General features: G+C 36.8%; 1 protein-coding gene across 1 annotated transcript in view; it reads right to left on the bottom strand.

Annotated features, from left to right (window-relative positions):
* Positions 1–26,836, bottom strand: part of LOC117331214 (neuroglian-like) — a 63,809-nt gene that overhangs the window by 24,251 nt on the left and 12,722 nt on the right. The window contains exons 2-10 of the mRNA XM_033889811.1: positions 15,959–16,144; positions 6,937–7,020; positions 6,348–6,471; positions 5,299–5,449; positions 4,474–4,874; positions 3,577–3,708; positions 2,360–2,459; positions 1,231–1,397; positions 537–668 (exon numbers count right to left, since the gene is read on the bottom strand). Coding sequence (XP_033745702.1) covers positions 537–668; positions 1,231–1,397; positions 2,360–2,459; positions 3,577–3,708; positions 4,474–4,874; positions 5,299–5,449; positions 6,348–6,432 — 1,168 coding nt within the window. The 5' untranslated portion in view covers positions 6,433–6,471; positions 6,937–7,020; positions 15,959–16,144. The remainder of the gene's footprint in view (positions 1–536; positions 669–1,230; positions 1,398–2,359; positions 2,460–3,576; positions 3,709–4,473; positions 4,875–5,298; positions 5,450–6,347; positions 6,472–6,936; positions 7,021–15,958; positions 16,145–26,836) is intronic.

Consider the following 26,836-nt stretch of genomic DNA (forward strand, 5'->3'; position numbering starts at 1 on the left):
TTTATATAAAATATGATCGCCCTCCCCCAATGATGTTTCACACCAAATTTAGTTGTAATCCACCCAAGGGTAAAGGAGGAGTAGGATTTTATAGCAATATTCACCTAAGTTCCCTTTTTGGGGCCCCGCCCTTCTGGCCCCAGGGGTCAGACCAGCCTCATTTATATAAAATATGATTGCCCTCCCCCAATGATGCTTCAAACCAAATTTGGAAGTAATCCACCCAAGCGTTAAGGAGGAGTAGCGTTTTGAAAGAAAAAGTTTACGGACGGCGCACGGCGCACGGCGGACGGCGGACGGCGGACGACGACGGACGAAGCACGATGACTATAGGTCATCCTGACCCTTTGGGTCAGATGACCTAAAAAGTCTTGTACTAGAAAACATGAAAAAGATACGATTTACACATGCATCCTGAATAATTTCAACAGCTTAATTAACATCTATAAAAGGTATGGTGCAACTTCTCATTAGTTTCAGGACAGTCACACACATGGCTACTAATAAATTAATGTCATCAATATTGGATGACTGACCGCTTATAGGTTTGCCGTTGATGAACCACTGGACAGTAGGTTTGGGTAGACCCTGGGGTATACACTGGAATGTTGCATCTTCAGTCACTCCAACATCCTGATTCACTGGAGCTGTTGCCCACGATGGCTTGGCTGTAAAATAGAAACAAAATTATCTCAACTTATTAAAACATATTCATGCTTCTGTATATAAAGGACTTTTTTCTGTATATGTTAAATCGTTCCAATACAAATCCGCTGCAACTAAAATGAAAATGTATAAAAATTTATATATCCAATAGGTCATCTAATGTACAAATATTTAAAGTTTATTCTGGTTCTCTAATTTTGAGTTTACTGTCAAAATTTTAACAGATAAGCATATCGATGAATTGGTCCGTCTTCTCTACTTGCTGCAGAAAATCATAGCATACATATGACAATTATTGTTTGCAGAATTTAGTGTCTTTTTTCCCTTCATAGCCAAATAAAAGCTGAAAAAAGGTTTCCACTAAAATTTTTGCACTTACAGGTAATTTCTGTAAGTCCTGTAACTGGAATAGTACCAGTCAAGCTATTACGTCATCATATTGATTTGCTTATAATCCACAGATAAGTCACCACATTTTGTCTGAATTTCAAAATCTGAAGGCTGTGAATAAAAGTATTGGTACGGATGCTGGATATGCTATTTAGACAGTGACTGACAACTTACACTGGACCGTAAGGGAAAACGTGACTGTGATGCCCTTGGAGAGTTTGTTCTGTCCTTTACACTCGTAGTCCCCCTGGTCGCTATATTTGAGGTTTTTGATGACAAGCTCATGTCCAGTCTTAGCTAGAGGGATGCCTCTGTGTTTCCAGGTAATGTTTGGAGTGGGACTGTAAAACAAGCCATATTTATATACAGCAGTTATAACCTTCCCCAGGGTATTACTTCAACATCAACAGTATCTTTTAAAGAGTACCTACAGGTGTACCTACAGGTGTTTATTCACAAGTGTATATCATATCTATTTCAATGATTTTATGGAGACTTTCATCTTGTCAATCAATATTCAGTAAGAACCTCTTTGATGTGAACTACTTACCTGCCACTTACATTTCTGGTGATTGGGTGAAAACAACTAGTTTAATATTTCAAATAAATGCAGCAAAATCTCAATTCAAGATGACAAGTATTAAATTACTTGAATGTAAAAGGGGTTGTAAAAAAAAAGTGGCCTCTTCGCAAAGGTGACCTCTCTATACAGATTGGTCTTTAACAAAAGTGGTTTTTAATAATATGGTCTCATAACAAAAGTGGCCTATTCACAAAGGTAACCTCTCTTTACAGATTGGTCTTTAACAAAAGTGGTCTTTAACAATGTGGTCTCATAACAGAAGTGGCCTATTCACAAAGGTGACCTCTTTACACAGGTTGGTCTTTAACAAAGGTGACCTCTTTACACAGGTTGGTTTTTAATATAGGTGACCTCTTTACACAGGTTGGTCTTTAACAAAGGTGACCTCTTTACACAAGTTGGTTTTTAACAAAGGTGGTCACTTTACACAAGTTGGTCGTTAATATAGGTGACCTCTTTACACAAGTTGGTCGTTAATATAGGTGACCTCTTTACACAAGTTGGTTTTTAACAAAGGTGACCTCTTTACACAAGTTGGTTTTTAACAAATATGGTCACTTTACACATGGTTGTTTCATAGAGATGGTCTTGATACAAGATCAGTTAGAGATTGAAATAACTGCAATGGAGAGTTTTAACAATGGACTGCTAGTGCATATCCGGCCTCTTAATAGCGGTGGTGTTTTAAGCAGGTTTGACATCAGGTAACAGCATACTTACTTTCCAGCAAATATACACATGAACTTTGCTGTTTCACCGAGGAGACCAGTCACTGTTTTGTTGGAATTCCACATCACACTCACAGGAAATTTGCCCATGGCTGCAAGGATAATAAATCACATTCATACCACCGAAGTAAATTATGGACTCAGCAGAATACCCTTAGAATTCATCAGAATTCTTAATATTTGTAATTTCAGGAAAAGTGACCTTGACCTTTGGGGAATTTTGTCTAGAATTCATTTGGGCCATTCCTCTTATCTATGTAGCCCATGCATTTAGTAAATACTTTATGCTATCTTTTTCAAAAAGTCTATTTTCAGCAATTTCTTCTTAAGTTAAAGGGGTATTCCATACAAATTTGGGAAACCATAAATGAAGGGTCACAGGATTATAGATTTTATGTAAAGTATTGGATGTAGGCTGTTCACTTAAAATATCTACTAAGATCACAATTTTATTGCTTCTTTAGGCTAATTTCAAGTAGATTTTACCATGTACACACAGATTTTATACTGCAATGCTGATACAATGCAAACCCTGATATATCATGAAGCGATCGGTTGTGCAAACTTTTTATATTGACACCATTGGGGCTGCCGAACGTTTGTAAATTGATATTGCTAGATCTATAAATAATTTCCACAAATTAAATATTATATTTGGTTATATGGTAAATTGAGGAAAACCTGAGAAGCTGCTTTTGTACAATATTTAGAAAAAGCATATGATGGATTCCTAATATAACTTGTGTGAAATATAAGACAAGAGATACAAAGAGAAGAACAGCCATTCCATACAGGATTCATGTTTGTGTTTTACTTTCATCAATTTGATAATTTTATTAATTCATCATTTCCCTTGTTTAATCACTTTTTTTTTTATTTTACTTTTATTTTTATCAATTAAGCCATTTTACTACTTCATTGGATTTTATATGTAATCAATTTTACTATTTCATCAAGTTAATTATGCATGAACAGAACTTTATCATGATTATGATTTGATTAAGGAATCATTAAATCGGCCAGAGGAAACCAACTGTTAGGGCGAAACCAGTAGACATCTCCAAATTAAGATAATTATTAAACTTGTCACGAGAAGGTTTTGTCTGATTCCTAGTTTTGATAAACAGAGCCTTATCACAGAAAACTCCAATTATGATTTGCTGTATCTTTAAATCAAATAGATACGAAAGACAGTGATGGAGAACCTACATCCTTTGGTCTGTATGATTTTGTCGTCTCCCTGAAGGAAGGATCGGAATACACTTTTCTGCCAGGCGTTACACACATAGGGTTCGCCACTCCTGTTGTCTGATGGTATCACATTGGCAAAGTGTAGATTCCCTACAAATCAAACGACGCATGAAATCATTAATACATATTATATATAGGTATTTCTTTTTTTTTCTTCCTAAAAAAATTCTCAAAAATAAAATATGATTATCAAATTGATATTGATTATTTATAGAAATGAAAAGATTTCTCATTAAACATATATACTGCCAACTTGAGTTATCAACAATTTGATTTAATGAATAAGATATGTAATCACAGAATTATGAACCAACTACATTATTCACAAATTTTTTTATTCTTTGTTTTCAAGAATTTGAAAAAAATTGTAGATCAAAACAAATTCTGTCAATACCTTGTCAGGAGGCGATTATTTACGACAATTTTACTAAATATATTCTATAAAGAGTAAAACTTGTAGGTACTTCGTGTATCAATTAAATAGTTAACAAATATAAATTTGTGTTTCGCTAGCGTTTTTCTTTTGTTTTTTTTCGGCATAGCTGTATAATTTTCTTTTGGCCCCGGAAATGACGCGAAAGATGGCGTAACTGGTCAAGATGAAGTATGTGATTGGTCAATGTAGCGGTAAATGCAAAATGCAGAAATGCAGTTAAAGGCGAAACAAAATTAGGATTGAATGCAAGCTATATATAATTTTGTTGTCCGTGCTGAAACTGCGCATTTATTAATTAGTTCGTTAATTTATTTAGTTTTACATTATAACCACCAACATTAAAACTAGGCCGTTTATCTTTTTTATGGATATTTCTTGTTATTATTATTTTGTAACATTTTGTAACTATTTAAACTTACCAGAATAGTCCATGACCACACGATCATCCAGTTTAATCCTCGATCCTGCACTCGATGGATCATTGGTGTCAGTCCAGTACACAATAGCTTTAGGTATACTAAGAGGGGGATTGCAAGTTAATGTTACAGAGTTTCCGATGACCACATTTACTCTTTTCGGAACTGTCACTGATGGAAATGGTTCGTTGATCGCTTTGATCATTTGAACTTTTTTAGACAGAGATCTACCCAACTTGTTATGTGCTGAGCACTGGTATATTCCAACATCGTAATCAGATGTTTCTTCAATTGTTAATGAACCACCGAAAACTTCAGCTACTATCCGAGTGATGTTTGTAACAGGTGATATATATTCTACAGCATCAAAATCAATTTCTTTTCCATTTTTTGTCCATGTGTATCTGCAGAATGAGAAACAGAACATTTCAGTTTTAATTAGGAGGTTAATATACATACAATGTAAAGTATTGTACTACATATGTGTACAATAGGTTTGTTTTCTTGCTTACATTAAACAACCAGGGCCATTTTGAGGAAACCAACCATAAATTTGGTGAGGTAGCCACCAGCTACTACATGGATTTCCATGTAGTAACTGGTGGCTACCTCACCAAATTTATGGTTGGTTTGTTGTAAGGTACACATATAAGGGTAAAATGTCAAATCGCAGAACAGTCTATGATCTTAGCTTCCTGAGAAACACAAATTGCTATACGGTATAAGAAGTTTAAGGAATCCTCTGCACACCTTGGACTTTTCAAATGAGGATGAATTTCCTTGATGCTCTACGTAATGTGCTACCATGAATAGACATTTAATACTTACTCTGGAATAGGCAGGCCATTGGCCTGACAAAATAGGGTGATTGTATCGCCCTCTTTAAAATACACCAGGACGCGATCACCCTGGACACATTCGGCACAGTCCCTGTATGGTATGGGGCTCGGCTGCTGGATCACATGAGGTGGTCGGTTAACTTGAAAAACATGAACAATCAAAAGTCAGGAGGTTTCCTGGGGAAATCATAAGTTAGCAAATTCCTTTAGAGACTGACAAACTAAGGCCAGATAATATCTGCTGAAAAGATAACAGGTTACTATGGACAGTAGCAATACTAGGAGGAGGATCATAAGGAGGTTTTTTGTCAATATTGTTTTCAGCTGTCAAGAGTTTCAATGCAAATATTACACATAAGTTATAAATGTAATCATTTTGAAATTTCTATGATATTTGGCATTATTGTTTTATTAAACAAAGAAAAATTTTGTTCATTATCCAGTTTCATCAAAATTTACAATATGTTGTTCTTGTGCAGGAGGGCTTTATGATGTTTTTACCCCAGACTAAATTTAAATTATACTTATATTTGACATTGATATGACATTCTGATGATGTTTCAAAACATTCTGATGACATTGCTATTTCTAGTGCATTCTGATGACATTTCTATGATTTTCTAAAGCATTCTGATGACATTCTTATGATATTTCTATGAAATTCTGATGACATTCTTATGATATTTCTATGACATTCTGGTGACATTTCTATGACATTCTGATGACATTATGACATTCCTATGAAATTTCTGATATTCTGATGACATTCTTATGAAATTCTTTGACATTCTGATGACATTCTTATGATATTTCAATGACATTCTGATGACATTCCTATGAAATTTCTGTGACATTCTAATATTTCTATGATATTCTGATGACATTCCTATGATATTTCTATGACATTCTTACGATATTATGACATTCCTATGGCATTCTGATGACATTCTGATGACATTCTTATGACATTCCATTATTCCTACCCAATTCCTACATACACATGGTGAACAGACTAGTGTGTCTGGTATATCCACTCACCTATTCTCTCCAGGAGAGATGAAGGAATATTGATGAAAAGCAGTAATGTGGTGATGAGGTTTTGGAATGCAGCCATCTTGTTCATTTTGCCAAGAACAACTGATGAAGGAATGGTGATGTGGGGCTGAAAGAAATACGGAATATCTTTGAAAGCTGCGATATTTTAAATCAGACTATGAAAATAATTTCATGATTGGTAAAAAACTGAACTTCAAAACTATACTATTCAAAATATAATTCTTTCGTTGACTTAAATTGTAAATATTCATGTTTATTTCATTCTACGTAAGAATTGTCTGTAATGACCTTAAGATGTGATGGTAACAGTTAGAGGGTGACAGAATTGTGACATTGACTATAGGGGTGGTAGAAATGTGACAGTTAGAGGGTGACAGAATTGTGACATTGACTATAGGGGTGGTAGAAATGTGACAGTAACAGTTAGAGGGTGACAGAATTGTGACATTGACTATAGGGGTGGTAGAAATGTGACAGTTAGAGGGTGACAGAATTGTGACATTGACTATAGAGGTATAATTGAGATAAAATGGCTATAGTCAGTCAATTAAACAGAGAAAAAGACACTTACTTATGACATGGTATAACACTGTAACTGACCGCTATAGGTCCAGTATGGAATGTCGTCGTTTTGTCCTCTTGTGAAACATCCTACCTGAAATTATAGGAAATGAAAGGAAATAAGGAAACTGGTATTTACAGATAAGGAAATGCATGAATATTTACAAGTTGTCATTGTGGTCTGCTCATAAAACATCCGGTTATAAATTGAAGAGCATTGCAGAGGTTAATCTAAACCAATTCACAATTTTACTACTTAGTATTCCCCACTGATGGTGTTTTCCCCTTTGAAAAAAAAAAAAATTCCCCATCAAGAAAAAATCCCATAAAACAGGTGAAAATTCTCCAAAACAGGGGAAATCCCCTAGATTTTGATGAAATATGTAAGACTGACAGCAAAGAATAGCTGTAAAAATTTTAAAGAATAATTCAATACACTGCGGCCCTTTCATTTCCCTTAAATATTATTTATTAACCACAATATGGTTATAGTTGAAGATTTTTGAAGATTTAAGAAAGGGCTTTTTTGTGGATAGGGGCTTATTTACAGATAAATGTGGTAACTCCTATCTGGACAGAGATGTCTCAACAGGACTAGGTGTAGGGTACATCACCAATACTCTTAGCTTGCATTGTCAGATTTAATGATCATAAAAACCTTTGACCTGTGACTGACCTTGAGATCTGATTGACCTTGAGAAAATCCAAGTGACATGGAGATGGACTGACAGTACCGCACTTGTCAGACATTTAGACAAATGTTGTTTACAATATGGCAGCAGTCGACTTGTACAGAGGAATCCCCGTATACAACATTAAGTATAGCATCTCATGTATAATTTACGAAAACCAGCCATTACCGCTATTGATTCTGTTCGCTGCTATGAGACTCTAGAGTGTTCCGATTCCAACTGCTATCCTATATACAACTATAACTGACATTATGCAACCAAAGTCATTTATCACTTCCACATAAACATTTTTACAAATGCTACACAATAATTTATACTGAAAATTTTAAACCATTTTCTGTTTCTACGGAAACTGGAAGATTTATAGAAAAGGTATTCAATGTCTTTTTCCATAGAAAACTTGATTCTAGAATGTTCCTTCCTGGAAAACGAATACTGAAATCAGTAAACATCCTCATTTCTAGAGGGGAAATATTCCATATCATATATTGAACATTTACAAGAAAAACATCCTTATTTCTATCAGGTTATCATTCTATAATTACTGAATATTTACAAGAAAAACATCCTCATTTCTATCAGGTTATCATTCTATAATTACTGAATATTTACAAGAAAAACATCCTCATTTCTATCAGGTTATCATTCTATAATTACTGAATATTTACAAGAAAAACATCCTCATTTCTATCAGGTTATCATTCTATAATTACTGAATATTTACAAGAAACACATCCTCGTTTCAAGAGCAGTAAAATTCTGTACCAATCAATGAATACTAGCTGACAAGATACCAACAAATCCTCATTTTGTGTACGATTCCGTTGTCAGAAACTGAATATTGATGAGGAATAGATTTTTATTTCTGGAGTGGTTATGAGCTGTATATATGATAATTTCAAACAACAAATTGTAAGTATTCCATCATATTGGTAAAGACAAATCTATTAAGTGGTCACCATTTAGACTTCAACAAACTTTTAACGAACGAAGATATTTTTGCCAGCTAAACACAGAAACTATACCTGAATATGATGTTGTTTTTTATCATATTAAAACATCACAAGTATGACCATACATGAATAAACTTAGTAGTAGTTTAATGACTAAACTTGAATAACACGGACATAATTAGAGAATGTATACATAATAATAAATCAAACTTTAATGCAGGCCAAAGAGCAGAATCGATCAACTACAATTACCCATGTGAACAAGCTATTTTTACCAGACAGGGAAATATTTTTAATTTGATAACACAGACCATTAATAGCTGGGATGACAACATTACAATGTACTTCTCCTTGTTATCATGTAACCAGTTTATAGTGGGTACACAATCTCCGACCAAGCGTAATTGAGACGTAATTATCTCCCCTTGGGACACATTACTCAGTAATGGGGTAATTATGACAGACCAGGAGTACATCTGTTGAAGTAGAAAACAAAGGCCTATGAAATCCTTGAGGGATCCCGAGGGAGCTAGGGAGGAATGTGATGGTATCACCCACTCTCAGCTCCCTACTAAACTATTCTGATCAATTACAGGCATATATAACTAGATCTTAGCGCTCCACCATTACATGGGAATGTCTCCCATATGTTGCTGACCAGACAATCGTTCAATTATTTATGATTTGAAATATTCAACAATGATGACAGAAGTATTCATGTGGGCAAGTAATATATAGTGTATATGCATACTGATGTACATTTCATATACTTTTGTTTATACATTTCCTTCCAATCTCATGGCATAACAAATATGGCATATATATATACATCTCATATAGCAGATACAAATCAAATATGGCACATAACCCTCTCATATAGCACATACCCATTTAATATAGCACATATACCCATCTCATACAGCAGATATGCATATCTAAAATAATTTGAAGGTTTGCTGGGTTTATTTCCAAACCACAACCAGGGTCATTTTGAGACAGATTCTAATTGTAGTAGCTGGTGACTACCTCACTGAACAATATACCACATAGACTATCCAGAATAATTGGAGTATAATGCATTACCCAAGAAAATAACTATGATAAAATGGGATGGTCCATGATCTTAGCTTCCTGAGAAACATATACATGAATAGGAATTGAACCACAAACCTCAGACTTTCACCAACATCAACTAGTAAATAAAAAACCTGTTTGACAGACTAGATATGTTAACCCCTAAATTAAAACCAATATCCTTATCATATAAAAAGATGTAATTCCAACTCCCTTTTGATTTTATTTACTTTTACCAAATAATCCTGAAATGCTCAAGATAATCAAGAGACATATGTAACTAAAACCAAGCATTTATCAGTAAAAAGAAATATACAACCTGGCTGTCAAATTATCACACATGGCTGTCAAAACATTACACAACCTGGCTGACAAATTATCAAACAACCTGGCTGTCAAAACATCATACAACATGGCTGTCAAAACATCATACAACCTGGCTGTCAAAACATCACACAACCTGGCTGTCAAATTATACAACCTGGCTGTCAAAACATCACACAACCTGGCTGTCAAAACACCACACAACCTGGCTGTCAAAACATCATACAACATGGCTGTCAAATTATACAACCTGGCTGTCAAAACATCAAACAACCTGGATGTCAAATCATCATACAACATGGCTGTCAAAACATCACACAACCTGGCTGACAAATTATCAAACAACCTGGCTATCAAAACATCATACAACATGGCTGTCAAAACATCATACAACCTGGCTGTCAAAACATCATACAACCTGGCTGTCAAAACATCATACAACATGGCTGTCAAATTATACAACCTGGCTGTCAAAACATCAAACAACATGGCTGTCAAATCATCATACAACATGGCTGTCAAAACATCACACAACCTGGCTGACAAATTATCAAACAACCTGGCTATCAAAACATCATACAACATGGCTGTCAAAACATCACACAACCTGACTGTCAAAACATCACACAACCTGGTGGCTGTCAAATCATCAAACAACCTCACTGTCAAAACAACACACAATCTGGCTGACAAAACATTACACCACCTGCCTGTCAATCTGGCTGACAAAACATTACACAACCTGGCTGACAAAACACCACATTGTAACTCTCCCAAGTCAAAATAATGTTATGAATTTTTTTTTCTGAACTTCAGATCCATCAGGTTGTAAAATGTTACATGATGACTCATATTTCAAAGCAATTTGATAGAGATTGGAGTCCAATATCGATTTTAAAGCTTAGGCATTATTATTCAATCTAAAAGTAGAAATATTGATTCCACAGAGCTCAGCAGAAAACTTCATCTAAATCAAATTGAAGCTTGGTAAAGTGACATTTAAATAAATCAACATACGTTTTAGAATGACTAAGAATGCCAATATTTGTTATAAGGCAGCTAGGAAACAGAATGAGATGAAGTTTCTGGGCCATAAGTCAACATTCTTTCAGAGCATACAACTGACAGTAATGGGTCAGGAATTAGAGAAGGAAGGATTATGGGTGATTTACCCTTAATCCCGGCCCTCCTCCTTCCCATACCATACAACACCACCACCAACAGATATATGTCACCAGATCTTTGTCTGTTTAACTACTTCACCCCTCCCCCTACCCAATGTTAACTACTTCACCCCTCCCTCCCTCTCTCTCTAACTCATGTTAACTACTTCACCCCTCCCTCCCCCTACCCCCTCTCCCTAACTCATGTTAACTACTTCACCCCTCCCTCCCCCTACCCAATGTAATATTCAACCCCCCTCCCCAAAACCCCCCCTCTCCCTAATCATGTTAACACTTCACCCCCCCTTCCCCCCTCCCCCTTCCCCCTCCCCCCCCCTAACTCATGTTAACTACTTCACCCCTCCCCCCCCCTACCCCATGTTAACTACTTCACCCCTCCACCCCCTACCCCATGTTAACTACTTCACCCCTCCCCCCTACCCCTCCCCTACCCCATGTTAACTACTTACCCCCCCGCCCGACCCAGTAACAAGCCCCTCCCTCCCACTAACCCCTCCTCTAACTCAGGGAACGAACACCCGCCCCCCATAAACCCCCCAAACGCCACCCCGCCCCCCCACCCCCCCCGAAAACACCACCCTCCTCCCCTACCCCCTCTCCCATAACTACTTCACCCCTCCCTCCCCCTACCCCCTCTCCCTATAACTACTTCACCCCTCCCTCCCCCTACCCCCTCTCTCTAACTCATGTTAACTTCTTCTCCCCTCCCTCCCCCTACCCCCTCTCCCTATAACTACTTCACCCCTCCCTCCCCCTACCCCCTCTCCCTATAACTACTTCACCCCTCCCTCCCCCTACCCCCTCTCTCTAACTCATGTTAACTTCTTCTCCCCTCCCTCCCCTACCCCCTCTCCCTATAACTACTTCACCCTCCCTCCCCCTACCCCCTCTCCCGTTAACTACTTCACCCCTCCCTCCCCCTACCCCCTCTCTCCTAACTCATGTTAACTTTCCCCTCCTCCCCCTACCCCCTTCCCTATAACAAACTTCACCCCTCCCTCCCCCTACCCCCTCTCCCTATAACTACTTCACCCCTCCCCTCCCCCTACTTTAATTTTTAAATCTTAACCCCCCCCCCCCCCCATCACCACCCCCCCTCCCCCACCCTCCCTATAACTTTCACCCCTCCCTCCCCCTAACCCCCTCTCTCTAACCTTTTAACTTTTTCCCTCCCTCCCCCTACCCCCTCCCTACCCCATGTTAACTACTTCACCCCTCCCTCCCCTCCCCCCCTTCTCTAACTACTTTTAAAACTTCTTCCTCCCCTCCCTCCCCCTACCCCTCTCTCTACTCTGTTAAACTTCTTCTCCCCTCCCTCCCCCTACCCCCTCTCCCTATAACTACTTCACCCCTCCCTCCCCCTACCCCCTCTCCCTATAACTACTTCACCCCCCCCCCCCCCCCCCCCCCCCCCCTCTCCCTATAACTACTTCACCCCTCCACCCCCCTACCCCATGTTAACTACTTCACCCCTCCCCCTCTCTCTACTCATGTTAACTACTTCACCCCTCCCTCCCCCTACCCCCCCTCTCCCTATAACTACTTCTCCCCTCCCTCCCCCCTACCCCCTCTCCCTATAACTACTTCACCCCTCCCTCCCCCTACCCCCTCTCTCTAACTCATGTTAACTACTTCTCCCCTCCCTCCCCCTACCCCCTCTCCCTAACTCATGTTAACTACTTCTCCCCTCCCTCCCCCTACCCCCTCTCTCTAACTCATGTTAACTACTTCACCCCTCCCTCCCCCTCTCCCCTCTCTCTTACTCATATCAATAGCCTATAATATTGCCTCTCTGTATCATTCATCAAATACAGAACAAAGCAAGTATTCAACAAATACAGCACAAGATGGCCTTAATACTGCCTCCCTTCAATAAACATGTATTCAACAAATATAGTGCAAGATCATCGCCATTTCGATCGGCATAAAGAAGTGATCAGTATTGAGAAGGATAAGTTTTCGGAAGTTCCACTGTACTATATAAGTTAATTGTAGTTCCAAACCATTTGTAACATCCTATCAACAGCTAGGGTCATTCCAGGAAGGCTTCCCCTGTGTGCAAGATGCATGTGTATGATTCTGTGTGCTTGTGATAGAGCAAAACTGATGCTGACTTTATAGTGCTACCTCACTGAAATATACTGCCAAGACACCCAGCAGGACACCCCACCTGGACACATTATACCGACAATGGGCCAACCAGTCATCAACTCCTAAACTACTGAGGGTTAAGCAGCCTCCGAGTAGCAACTACCATTTTTAGAGACTGGTATGTCTCGGTCAGGGGGCAAAACCAAAAGCCTTCCTCACAGGGGTGAAAGCTTGAAATAATGGAATAATCCATGATTGTGTATTTATATATACCTAATGAAAGACAAAAAGTTAACGAATACAAATCAGCATGTTCGTGCACTTTTAGAAATGTAGACAGACGTAAATAACAGAAAAAACACCCCATAGGTTAATTACTTCATGTCAGTTGTATATAAACAGTTTGAAAATCAAAACCACATCAAGATAACTCTACTTCACATGACCCCTTTGGGAGAGAGGCAAAATATTCAATTATTATTTTCCGTTGTTGAATTCCTTTTCCCCGCGGATATTCTTTACTGTGTTGTGTCAAAACTCTTCATTATAATTCATTTAAAGAGTAGTTTTTGAAGATTTTCTTCCCATGAAGCTCTATTTAAAATTATCTTCGCCTATGAGTCAATTCCAAATTATGTCAAAAATTGTTCTGGCATAGAAGAGTTTTAATGAAATAGCTGGTAGTAGATCGTTGACAGAGTCCTGTAATAGTGTCACTAGGTCTGCAGATATCCAAAAGCTTCAGTTATACTAGGCTTTTAATGGCATTGATAGCAGCGATTGCTAACTAGGTCAAATTTCCTTCGTTTGGTTTAGTTGTTTTTTTTGTTTATTTTGTTTAACGTCCTATTAACAGCCAGGGTCATTTAAGGACATGCCTGGTTTTGAGGTGAAGGAAAGTTGGAGTACCCGGAGAAAAACCACCGGCCTACGGTCAGTACCTGGTAACTGCCCCACATGGGTTTCGAACCTACAACCCAAAGGTGGAGGGCTAGTGATAAAGTGTCGGGACACCTTAACCACTCGGCCACCGCGGCCCCAATTTCCTTCCTATCTGGCACACTAGGTAAGGCCTTCTTCTATAGCCTAACTAGGCTAGATGTTGAGATAAAAAATAACTAGGTCAAAAAATTACTACAGAACTATTACAAACGATCTACTTTAATTATCTCAAGGTATTTCATGTAAGCCATAGGTGTGTATTGGTACATCAGTTACAAGGCTATGAACATCAATACCTACCTGACAGGGGGTGGCCTTATCTACCACTATCAGCGATTCAAATGTAATGCCTACCGGAACATCCTTTTATGCTTTCTACCACAGCGCAAGTTCACAAGATACCATCTAACACCTAGATAAACCGTTTAAATGAGTTGATAAGACACAAAAAGTGCTACGATTCAGAGAGTACAAAATTGGAAACTCAAGTGTAGGAAATCATCCATCGTTTGTAAAACATTTAAAACCACTATTTTGCAATAAATCATTTCTTTATAGGAACTGCTATGCTTCATTAAAATTTCATGTGGCTCCCGATGTAAACACAAAATGATAAGTTATTTGTTATTTAAAGCTTCAAATATTGCTGTATTACAGAACTCGGTGAACTACAGATTACTCTAGGAATGCATTCCATCATATATATCACGGGGTTACATCTAGAACAAAATCATCAACTATCACAAACCTCAAGATGGCTACAATTTTCAGCTAAAAGTAATAGCGTCTACGATATTCAGTTTTCAGGGAAACAAATTTCAAGTTGAATTTATAAACAAATTTTTAAAGAAATACCTTACATTGTTTTACATTTTTTTACTTTCACTGTCATAATCATAATTAAGGAAACAATGCTTTCTGCTGACTCATTATTAATGTACCGATAATAATTATCTACCGATTTTCGGCATTCAAAAATCTCATTTCTTTCTATTGTTTGCAGTAAAAGAAATTTGACATATGTTTTCTCATTACACATTACTAAGTATATAATTATTTCAATTAAAACAGACAATATTTTTGTAGCATCTCAGATCCTATGTGTTTTAAAACATTCACTCCATGCATTTTTCTTCCTGAAATTACCACATCCATAGGTGACACAGTACATAATCATCAAATTTGCTATAATGTCAGGATTTAAAACACATTAGCAGTAAATGTTGATATGAATATGTTAATGAAATTTGCATAATACAGTATTTATCTGGTAATAATCCAATTGGGGCAATTCCCGAACTTTGACTCATTAAGTAGGTTGGCTGAAGCACAGAGGCTTGGATTTCATGTTTCGGGTTTCGGGGTTTTGATTAACATATATAACTTCAACCACAACACTATAAACTCTGTATCTATGTACATTTTATTTATATGGATATATAACCCTGATTTTTATAAGGTTTCAGAATGTATACTAGTACTGAATTTATAGTGTTGTGCTTGCTAACTTATGTCATATGTTATTGAAAATTCGAAACCTGAGCCCCAGATGGCTGAAGGATAATGTAATAGACATAGGTGGCCTGGTTTGATATAGGTATGGGCTTAATGCCAGATGATTCTGGTAATATCTAATTCAAGACACAATGGAATATCATTGACCGTATATACCCAATCGTTCTATGAAAGACAAAATAATGAAATCTATTTAGTCAGCAATTTCATACACCTTTAAAATGCAGATAGATGTGAACGGCAGACAAAACACTTACCGAATGTTATAAAACTCTGCGATAAGTTGACAGCTTCGTTTCCCGATCCAGGTAACCATCCACAGAAATTAACACTGATAAACTAACAGACACTCTTAAAGTACTACTCCAAAATCACCAAGTGATTCACATATCCGTATAGAATCTGAGAGATGGACAGTTCACAGCCGATGGAGAATTCAGCATCTGTAACAATAAATGGTATAGTTGTACACATCAATTTTATCAGATATGGCCTGAAATCAAGTGGATTATTAGAAAACAGGCTGACAATATGCAGTACACTATATAAGAACCCCCTCAATCAACAATCTATATCATAAAAGTTGTTATATTTATGGAATTTAAGGATAAAATCTGAAAATGAAAATTTTTTTTATAAAAAAACAAAAATCAAAATGAGAAAATTTTCTGTGAAAAATACTTCAATTTTTCAACATTTTGGTAAAATAATGTAAAACTGATCCATTGAAAAACCTAAATCTAAAGTCATATATGTACTCGCACATATAATAAATTTGTGTATGTAAGCACCTTTTGAATGACCAGTTACACACACTACGGTTGTACTACGACATTGTACATCTTTAAATCCAGTTTAAGCTGTTGAATATTTGACAAAATGTCAAGCACCGATCAATTCATATAAAACATGAAAGCATTTATCCTTTAACTGTGGAAACACAGTTATTTGTAGTTGAAGTAGTACTTATATAACAGGTCTGTGACCTTCACCCCATCTATAAACACAAAATGGAGACCTCTCCGATGACAGATCTCCGATCTACACAGGGTTCAGCAGTCCCAATCAGTACTTGACTTTGGTAGAAAGCCCTAAGTGGCCGTCTGGCCAATATTGCAGACAACAAGAGAGAGGTTAAGTAGATGGTCAAGTGCTTATTGATAAACATAACTTCCCTACTTACATGTCAATGTGAAACAGGGTTCTATTGCATTTAAGCTATATTCTGAGAACCACGGTAAGTATTAATAAATAACTGTCCAGATTTCAAACATTTTTTCTTTTAATATATATTCTGGGAACCACGGTAAGAATTAATATAATAAATAACTGCCCAGATTTCATATTTTTTTTTTTTTAAACATTTTTAAAAATTCTTTTAAGAATTTCACGCATTGTTTCTGGACAATGTTAATCTGACCTGATTAATTTACAAGTTCTCATTTCAAATATGTTTTAGTGGCAATAGACTCACCTATTTAGTGACATTTTCTTTAAATGTGACAGATGTTTCTGTGATTTTGTTAGTTCTGTGAAATAACAGGGAAAAATTATAACATTCCAGCCGAAGATTGACCTGGCAGGAATCAAAATCGTGGTCTGTCTGGTGAGATAATCCCCGGCTCTTCCAACTAAGCAAAGTATAACACTAACTTACTCCCTGATATTACCTCAGTGGGATTTTAGACGATATTACCTCAGTGGGATTTTAGAAGGACGATATTACCTCAGTGGGATTTTAGACGATATTACCTTAGTGGGATTTTAGAAGGACGATATTACCTTGGTGGGATTTTAGAAGGACGATATTACCTTGGTGGGATTTTAGAAGGACGATATTACCTTGGTGGGATTTTAGAAGGACGATATTACCTTGGTGGGATTTTAGAAGGATGATATTACCTCAGTGGGATTTTAGAAGGACGATATTACCTCGGTGGGATTTTAGAAGGACGATATTACCTCGGTGGGATTTTAGAAGGATGATATTACCTTGGTGGGATTTTAGAAGGACGATATTACCTGGGTGGGATTTTAGAAGGACGACATTACCTGGGTGGGATTTTAGAAGGACGATATTACCTCGGTGGGATTTTAGAAGGACGATATTACCTCGGTGGGATTTTAGAAGTACGATATTACCTCGGTGGGATTTTAGAAGGACAACATTACCTCAGTGGGATTTTAGAAGGACGATATTACCTGGGTGGGATTTTAGAAGGACGACATTACCTCGGTGGGATTTTAGAAGGACGATATTACCTCGGTGGGATTTTAGAAGGACGATATTACCTCAGTGGGATTTTAGAAGGACGATATTACCTCGGTTGGATTTTAGAAGGACGATATTACCTCGGTGGGATTTTAGAAGGACGATATTATCTTGGTGGGATTTTAGAAGGACGATATTACCTCAGTGGGATTTTAGAAGGACGATATTATCTTGGTGGGATTTTAGATGGACGATATTACCTCGGTGGGATTTTAGACGGATGCCATTAATGTGAAAGAAGAAGGAACTGAACCCAGGTCTCCATCAAGATATTCCAAAGCCTTCCCAACTGAGCCTATAGTTTGTATACATTGTCAGTTGAATCACAGGGGCTTGACACATTTTATGACCCAGAATAAAATATAAGCCCCAGGGTCTGTCCTCCACATCACTTATTGTCAATAACAAGTGATTTTGGGGACAATATCCATGGTTATATTTCATTCTGGGTCATAGGAATGTGTCCAGAATAAGTGATCTTGGGGATAAAGAACCTGGACAATATTTCATTTACGTGTCAGAGTAACATGTCAAGACCCTATAATAAATATTTCATTCTGGGTCATAGGAATGTGTCAAGCCCCTGTGTAGCAGTATTTGATACTTATATGTACAATCCACACCACCAACCTATTCCTTTTACAATGCTACTCTTAGAAACTTGGTGATCATCCATTATCATAATTAATTGATGTGTCAATTATAATACGGAATTATTTAAAGATAACAAATTACGCTTACTATTATATATTGTGTTACCTATAAAACTGCTGATGTAGCCATTTCTGTTAAGGGAGAGAAAAAAAGGAAGGGGGGCAATTAGACAGCTTTTAAACTGTAATTTGGAAGGTAGGGGTTGACGTGGAGGGGGAGGACATTTAATTAGTCTTTAAATTGCTAATAAACAAATTCATGAATCGGTTTTCACAGATACATAACATCACCCACATAATTCCCAGGATTTCAGTCTGTTATAGGAGCCAGAACTGGCATGGAAACAAGCAGGCACCAATTAATGAACAGACTTATTTTTACACCAACGTGCATCAATTCTTTTCTGACAATCTTGCGTAATTATGCACGAAGTTATCGTTGGACTATGATAAGATGTACTGGCGCCAGGTCTCCCTGTGGCCTCAGAGTGAGATCTTCCACGTTATACTGGAGTAGGTTGACACCTCCAGCATTAATGACCATCTCGACATTTTATATTTTGTTTTAATCTCGCCTCATTTGCCACCGGCTATATAGGGATCTACAGCAGTCATAAATCTGCAGTTAACCAATAATGTGGGTCATTAATAATAGACAAAAAAATTGAGACACTTGAAAATCGGGATATCTTTTACCAATAAATTGTTTGAAATTGCGGAATAATCTCAAACATCTCTGAAATAAAATGTTGCCACTGTAAAATTATCGCAGTATCTGAACGGCGGTCATCAGAGAGAAGTGCCCTGCCATCTGGTGGTGAACAGATCAACTATTTCAATTCCATTTTTTTTGTGGTATGAGGGAGTTGTGGTTCCAAATACAAAGCCTACATCTGCCCTCTGTGGCAAGATCAGCCACTGTGTATTTTCAGCAGATATATTTTCTGCTGCCTCTGACATTTTCGTTCCCTATCATAACCATTGTATCTCGATTAGGCGATACTATGGAACCTCCAGTCTTCAGATTCTGTCAGCTTACCAAGTAGGCTGAAAACAGCTGTGTGTAAAATACCGCAACCTCTCATCCCAGGTTTATCTTTAATACGGGGAAAACGTACCAGTGTATCAAACCACTACAAATTAATCACCATTTATGAAAGACATTTTTACTCATAGTGGGTGCTGGGTTTCATCCAAAACATTTCACAACATTTATTCCCTTGGAGCATGCATTATAGTAAAATCTCTATACAGCATGATGTTGATCTAGTTAACCAATATTTGAATAAATCAGATTCATTTTTCATTTTCATTTAATTTTCGTTTTTAGAAAATGTCACTTATCAAAATCGGATGTTACTGAATTCATCCCTTCTTTTGGTGGAGATTCTGCAGTGGCCAAGTGGTTAAGGTGTCCTGACACTTTATCATTAGCCCTCCACCTCTGGGTCACGAGTTCGAAACCCAAGTGGGGTAGTTGCCTGGTATACTGACCCTAAGCCAATGGTTTTTCTCCAGGCACTCCGGCTTTCCTCCACCTCCAAAACCTGGCACATCCTTAAATGACCCTGGCTGTTAATAGGAAGTTAAACAAAATAAACCAAACCAAACCAAATCTCTTGGTGGGGCCTTTGGAACCTAACTCTGGGGTGGAAATTTCACCAGCACACAGAACTCTGAAGAATGTTTTTTCCAAACAAACATATGTATTTGACACCAAGTGCCAGTGTGTGAAAGAGATGACTACACAAACATCTCATTACTGACCAAGCCTGGCAGTAACTCAAGTGTTTGTAGTGGAACATATTCCCTGACAGTCGACAGGCCTACTGACTACCATCTCCTTTATACCCAGCCACTGTCTGTAATACATATCTACCTTGTTATACAGCAGCTGGACCACACGCTTCCTAAAGAACTACAGTCCCACAAAGTTGCACATTTCCCAGGTCAATTGAGAATGTTGTGTAACAGACATATCAGAATTATATCAATATATATACCATATATATGCAGCAATGTGCCCATGATTGGTAATAAGCCAGTTTCATTTATTGCAATTCAGTAAAATTCTAACCAAATGTTGTTTGATGTTTCGTACAAATTAAGCCTATTAGGTCATCCCTAGACTCGCCCCAACGGAAAAAAAAAAAAAAAATTTGTTAAGAATTGCCAAGCTAAATTCAAACACTAGATTATCTCCCCCTAGTTGGAAACTTAGGAATCAGACATGTCCTCAAGACCAAAATCATGAAGCTCAATTTTATTTACAGCTTAAATATTCTAGAGACAATGAGTCAGTCTAGGTCATATTTCCCTGCTTGAAGTCAAAATGTTTGCCACTGGGCTTTTTACAGAACAAATAGGGTAGTTTTATTGAACAAGACTGTGAGACAGGTGCTAGTCTGTGACAGTTGTATGACAAATATATCACAATTATATCAATATGCTATTCAGCAGTATTATATATATACTGTATGTTACATTAACTCCTGCTCCTTGCATTGTTCTCACTGAATTACACAGTTCTGTGACTGCCCAACAGTAGAGTTTAATTTTTAACTGACAAAAAAAAAAATTATTGCAAGGCCCAAAGAAAAGATTAAGTTTAAAGATGCAATTCTACAGGAAATAAAAGTATTGAGAAATCAACACACCAGCAGCTATATATAAATAATTAAACATACCAACCCAAGCCTCCTATTGGTGTCTTTTCTACCTCCAGGACATAAGAGTTACACACAATACCATGAGAACATCTGTTATACAATACTGTACTCTTAAGGGTCCGTGATACCCAAATCACAACAATAACTTGGCAGGCCATAATCAGATTTAACACTAAATGTTTAACTTCTGACAAAATTCTTTTTTTGTGGTATCGGCCAAAACATCACCATTTCAAACAGATTCATTTAATTAGACAATACAAACTCTATAAATGTCAAAACAATCTGATATCTCTGTTTTATACAATTAAAGGGACGGTCCATTCATCTGTATAGATAAGAAATAATTCCGCATCCTGTCTCCGCCTCCGATAAACATTGACGATTTAACTCACATCTGTGCTCCATAACATTTGGTTGTGGGCGTACATCTATTTTCACTTAAGTTATGGAGACTGACGGTACACAAAGAAATTAGAATGAATTATATTAACAGCTAGAAAACTTTGTTTTTATAACTGGGTTCATCCTCCTCATTATGTATTCATCACCAGTAACATAATTGCAAATATTTAGGAATTTCCCTTGGGGGAAGTTGAGCACATTTAATAATTTAACACTCAGCAGAGTACATTTGCATACCTACTTTTGGCTAATTTATACCTAACTAGTTAACACACTTCAATCCATTTTTCTGTAAAGACTAATTGGATTTTTTCTCTCGAAATGATCAATACTGAGGAAATTTAACAGATGATATATATAAAAAATAAATTGATATATCCTGCTAAAAGAGTTGTCAATCATTTTTGTTAATTATATTCCACATACATACATAAATACAGGCTATTACTTTCAATGATTTTTATAAAATGGCTTTTGAAATAGGATTGCCGTATGTAGAACACTTTATTTCTATTAAACTTAAAGATCAGCAACTGATAGCAATATGATGTTACGACAATTTTATGCCCTGACTTAAAATTGAGTACATTCCATGCCGGAGGACAAAATAGCTTTTACAGTTTTACAAATGTATTCCCTGGACATTTCATTCGCTGTCAGCTGAAAAATATATCCCGAAAATTCATCATCATAAAAGTATTAAAAGCATTTAAAAAATTCTTTTTCTAACCTGGAGTAGCATTACAATATTGTAATGTATATTATCGTAAGTACTCGAGCATACGTTACATTTACAAAATGTCAGACTCTCGAGTTCAACGTCCTCAAGAGAAACTAAATAGATCTAATACCATATAAGGTCTAGTGATTTACATAAGTAGTAAAGATTTAGAGATTATCTCCGTTAATGAGTCGTAATGACAATTGTTCATCCTACGAGGGCACAGCTGCCATTAGCGATATCCCGAAGTCCTTACCACTACCATTAATATTGAGATATAGTCATGAACCTGTAATGAATGTCAGATTTAATTAAATCTGCTTAGATATCTTCTATGAATGAAGGTGACCTGTATCTTTAAGTAACCATTTTTTTTTATCGTAAATAAAAAATACCTATCAATTCTTGTTTAACTTTTTTCTGTGATGTTAAACTAAGTATGTGTTGTAAATATGGTTTCAAAAAATGTATAAAAAAAATGCCTCCTGATTGCAATTAACCGATAACATGACCAGTCAGTGGGTAAACCCCCAATTAGCCCATGCCTGATATTAAGCCCACTCATATCTATTTTTAGTTCACTAAAATACAATTTTACTCCCCTGCTATAGCCTCACTTTGAGATAGGGTGTAATACTTTGAACCCCTGGGCTATTTATAGGATAAATACAGTAAGTACCTCTGAGACCCTTGGATCTGCGCTTGCAATAAAGTCCTAAAGTTGTACACATCCCTCTAACAATCGCCCTAGGCTGCCATGATAAGTTTAAAGACATACTTTTTCACACAGCAGATGAAGTGAGCATAGACAGGCCTTGTTGAAGTACTATTAACCTCATATAAGTTAAATAATTTCTGATTTAAAATTCTTCAACATCTTAAGGCGGAAACAAACAAGTCTTTCTCCTTCAAGGTAAAATGGCAGAGTGAAGTGTAAAATAAAATTTAATAATAGATAAGGTTTTTCTGGTCCCTTTAAAGAGATGATTATCTGTAGGAGTTGTGGCCTGTGTAGTAGGATAATCATCATCACTTTTCTTTTGATGTTGGGAATTTTTCAGAAACACGTCTGTAAGATAACGTTGATCATCAATTAGATGTTAATCCATTTATAACAACAAAGAACTTTTAACGGAGAATAGCACTGCTTTATAGTCTAAGATTTTACAGTCACTGAGGACAATTTTTAACAAAATCAAAATTTGATTTCAACAGAAATCCAGAGTTAGGAATGATAGTGTTCTGTGTTGTATCTTAATTAAAAACCTGAATTTCTGCAGCAATCACTAATTTTTATTCTTTTATTATTATTTTTTTACATAAAAACATGCTAATTTTTTCGTATTGTCTAATGTTCTTTAATAAAAGTCAAAAGATCTTTCTTAGAAGTCTAAAAATTGTTCAAAAGACACAAGATATTTAGCATCTTTCAAAACACATTGAGAGTTATAGATACAGTAGAGAGCCAAAATGAATTATACAGCGCTGTACAGCTGTATTCTATAGGCCGTAAGTGTTGATGATAGGAGTCGACCAAAACAAAACTTGAAACAGATGAAAGAAACGCCGAAATCTGGATGGGTAGGTGTAAAAGATTTATAAGTCAATGAATTTGATAATTTTGAATGAATTTCATGGTTTTCAATATTTCATTTCAAAAGAACATTAAGTATAACTAAAAGATCTTTCATGAAAATCAAAGATCTGTCATTAAAGTAAAAAAATCTTTTTACAAATTGTAAAGGTTTTGTCATCAAAATGGAAGAAGATTCCATAAAAAGACTTAATTAAAATGACCAGTTGTCATTAGATGTAAAATGATCTGTGAAGACAGGAAAGGATCTAGCCACCTGGAGAGGCTAAAACAGGCTTCAGTAGTTCTACCTAGTCAGATCATTATAGGGAAAACGTGCCGATTACCTGTAGTGAGTGTATTGATGAAGATAAACCAGTAACTATGTAAATTATATAACCTTAATCTCCATACACCTACTTGGCTGTGTATTCTGTAGCTATGACCAGCCTTCTCACTCCAGCGGTCAATCAACATATTGTGTCCATTATTGACCAGCTGTGGTCAAACAGAACTTAAGTGACTGTATGGCCACCAGCTATCTCTCATTGATTGTAACTGAAACTCGTTCAGACAATTAGATGTCCTCTCTAGATCAAACAGTTGATCGGTTAGACAGCGGTCAACACTCGCTCAATTAAGGACAGCTAAAGAGGACATCATATTGACCTGGAGGCCGTACATACCCAGCTCGATTACTAACATAAAATTTCTTCTAAATAACAGAAGCTACAAATTCTTTGGGCAAATAATGCATATTCTTTGTTACATGTTTGATTTTATCTTCTTTTTTATATTTTTTTATTTTTCATAGAAGCGTTTTAATGAGTTATTTAGGAAGGGATCATATTTTGATTGATTTAACTATGATTATTTCTTGAAAATTGTACAAAAATGTTTTAAGACTGATATTTGTCAATACACATATTCGAGAATATTTCTGGATGAAGTTAAATTAAGCAATATTGAAACAATGTTTCTGTAATGGATATAAATGCCATTATATGTGGTCGCTCTTACAAATATCTACAAGGTCAAATACTGACCATGAGTGAGTGACCGATAGTTTATGACTGACTGACCAATATAGTTCTAGCCAATTACCATATCATTTTATCTATAATTAGCTCTGACTTTCCATAGTGACCACAATCAGGGAGTCAATGTGTGGACTATTGTCAGTTCTGATAAACTTGTTAATTATCACTAGACTACAATAATACAGCATTTGTCTGGATGGACAATGATACATAAATACTCTTACAACATTAACAAATTAACTTGTCATATTTGTGGTGTTCATAGCACAGACACGGACATATAGACCATCATGTAACAACGTCAATGAAGAGTCGGACTTGAACATGAACGGAGCGAGGGGCAGCGTCATGTAGGTGGTAAACTAGCTAATGAACGCCTACAGAACACTGACTATAGTTGGTGAGAGAAACCTAGCGATGGGCAGCGTTATGTAGGTGGTAAACCAGTAACTACTCGCCTACAGAACGCTGACTATAGTTGGTGAAATGAAACCTTGCAATGGGCAGCGTTTTAAGCAGTAAACCAGTAACTAACTAAAATAGCCTCCCTTCTCCAGCAATATGACCATATCTGGTAATAAATCCACCCACTTCTAAAGCAGTCCAGTAAAGATACTGTATGATTGTTCTAAAATAAGTCCACCCTCTATAATGAATCAAAGTTTAGGTACTGGACCCCTGGGCTTATTACAGGATTACTATACAAATCCATTGTCACTCACCAGGCCCTGAAGCCATTTAAATGCTCAATCCAACCAAATTGATGGTTTTCCTGCTGAAAGCATCCGAAGCAGTGTCCAAGGCATTCGTAGTTCTCCAGAATACACATGCGTCCAACAGACAAATGTCAAGTAGCCTGCACTTGTAAAACACTTAAGTTAAAACCATGTTAAATTCCCATTTTTCCTCTCGCCATTTACCTATTTATGCGGAGACTTGGCTAAAAACAAATCTCATCACCTTCCTCTGGTGCTAGCAGAATCACCATTCCAATAGGGAAAAAATACACAGTATCCCTGGGAACATGCCACCACACTGAGAGGGCAGGCCGTCCCACTTACTGCTCAGGATCCCTGTGGAAGCCTGCTGTGAGAAAATCAATTTGCAGATTTCTTCCAAAGAGAAAAGGCAGTGAGTCTGCCAGTGTTCAATAGGTCATGAAAAACCTGATCAATCACAGTGGCACAGTATTTTCAGCTCTGGCAATACCGAACCTGTGATATTCCTTTAAATATTGATATACCATCCATTTTAGGTTCACAATATTACCATTTACATACCGTATTCAGATTTCATAATAATATTTTTTAAATCAAATCTTCCTTACTATATTTTCTAATTCTACAATAATTTACCACCGATGCATTTAGTTTCTTTTAACAGTATTTTTAAAAAAAAGTTTCCAAAATATATAATCTTAATTATACAGTATCCTAAGTACAATAAACCATTATAGCTACCGTATGTCATAAGGTAATAATATTAAGTCATCCATATGTCATAAGTCATATCTATGAATCAAAAGTTGTGTCGTAATGATTCAAGCACAGGTACATGGTATGATCTATGGTGGAGTCTTATTGGGTATTAATGGATGGGTGTGGGTGTGTGTGTGTGTGTGTGTGGGGGGGGGGGGGGGGGGGGGGGGGAGGACTCATATCTATTCAATAATACCCTTCCATACATCAATGTACCAAGTGCCTGTGATTCGATCAGAGATTTTACAAATTTGTCATGTGTCATAACAAGAGTTGTGTCAGAAGACAACACAGCTTGCCAAGTGGGTTGAAATTCAGAATAAG

This window comes from Pecten maximus, chromosome 7, assembly GCF_902652985.1.
Source record: "Pecten maximus chromosome 7, xPecMax1.1, whole genome shotgun sequence".
NCBI classification, from domain to species: Eukaryota; Metazoa; Mollusca; class Bivalvia; order Pectinida; family Pectinidae; genus Pecten; species Pecten maximus.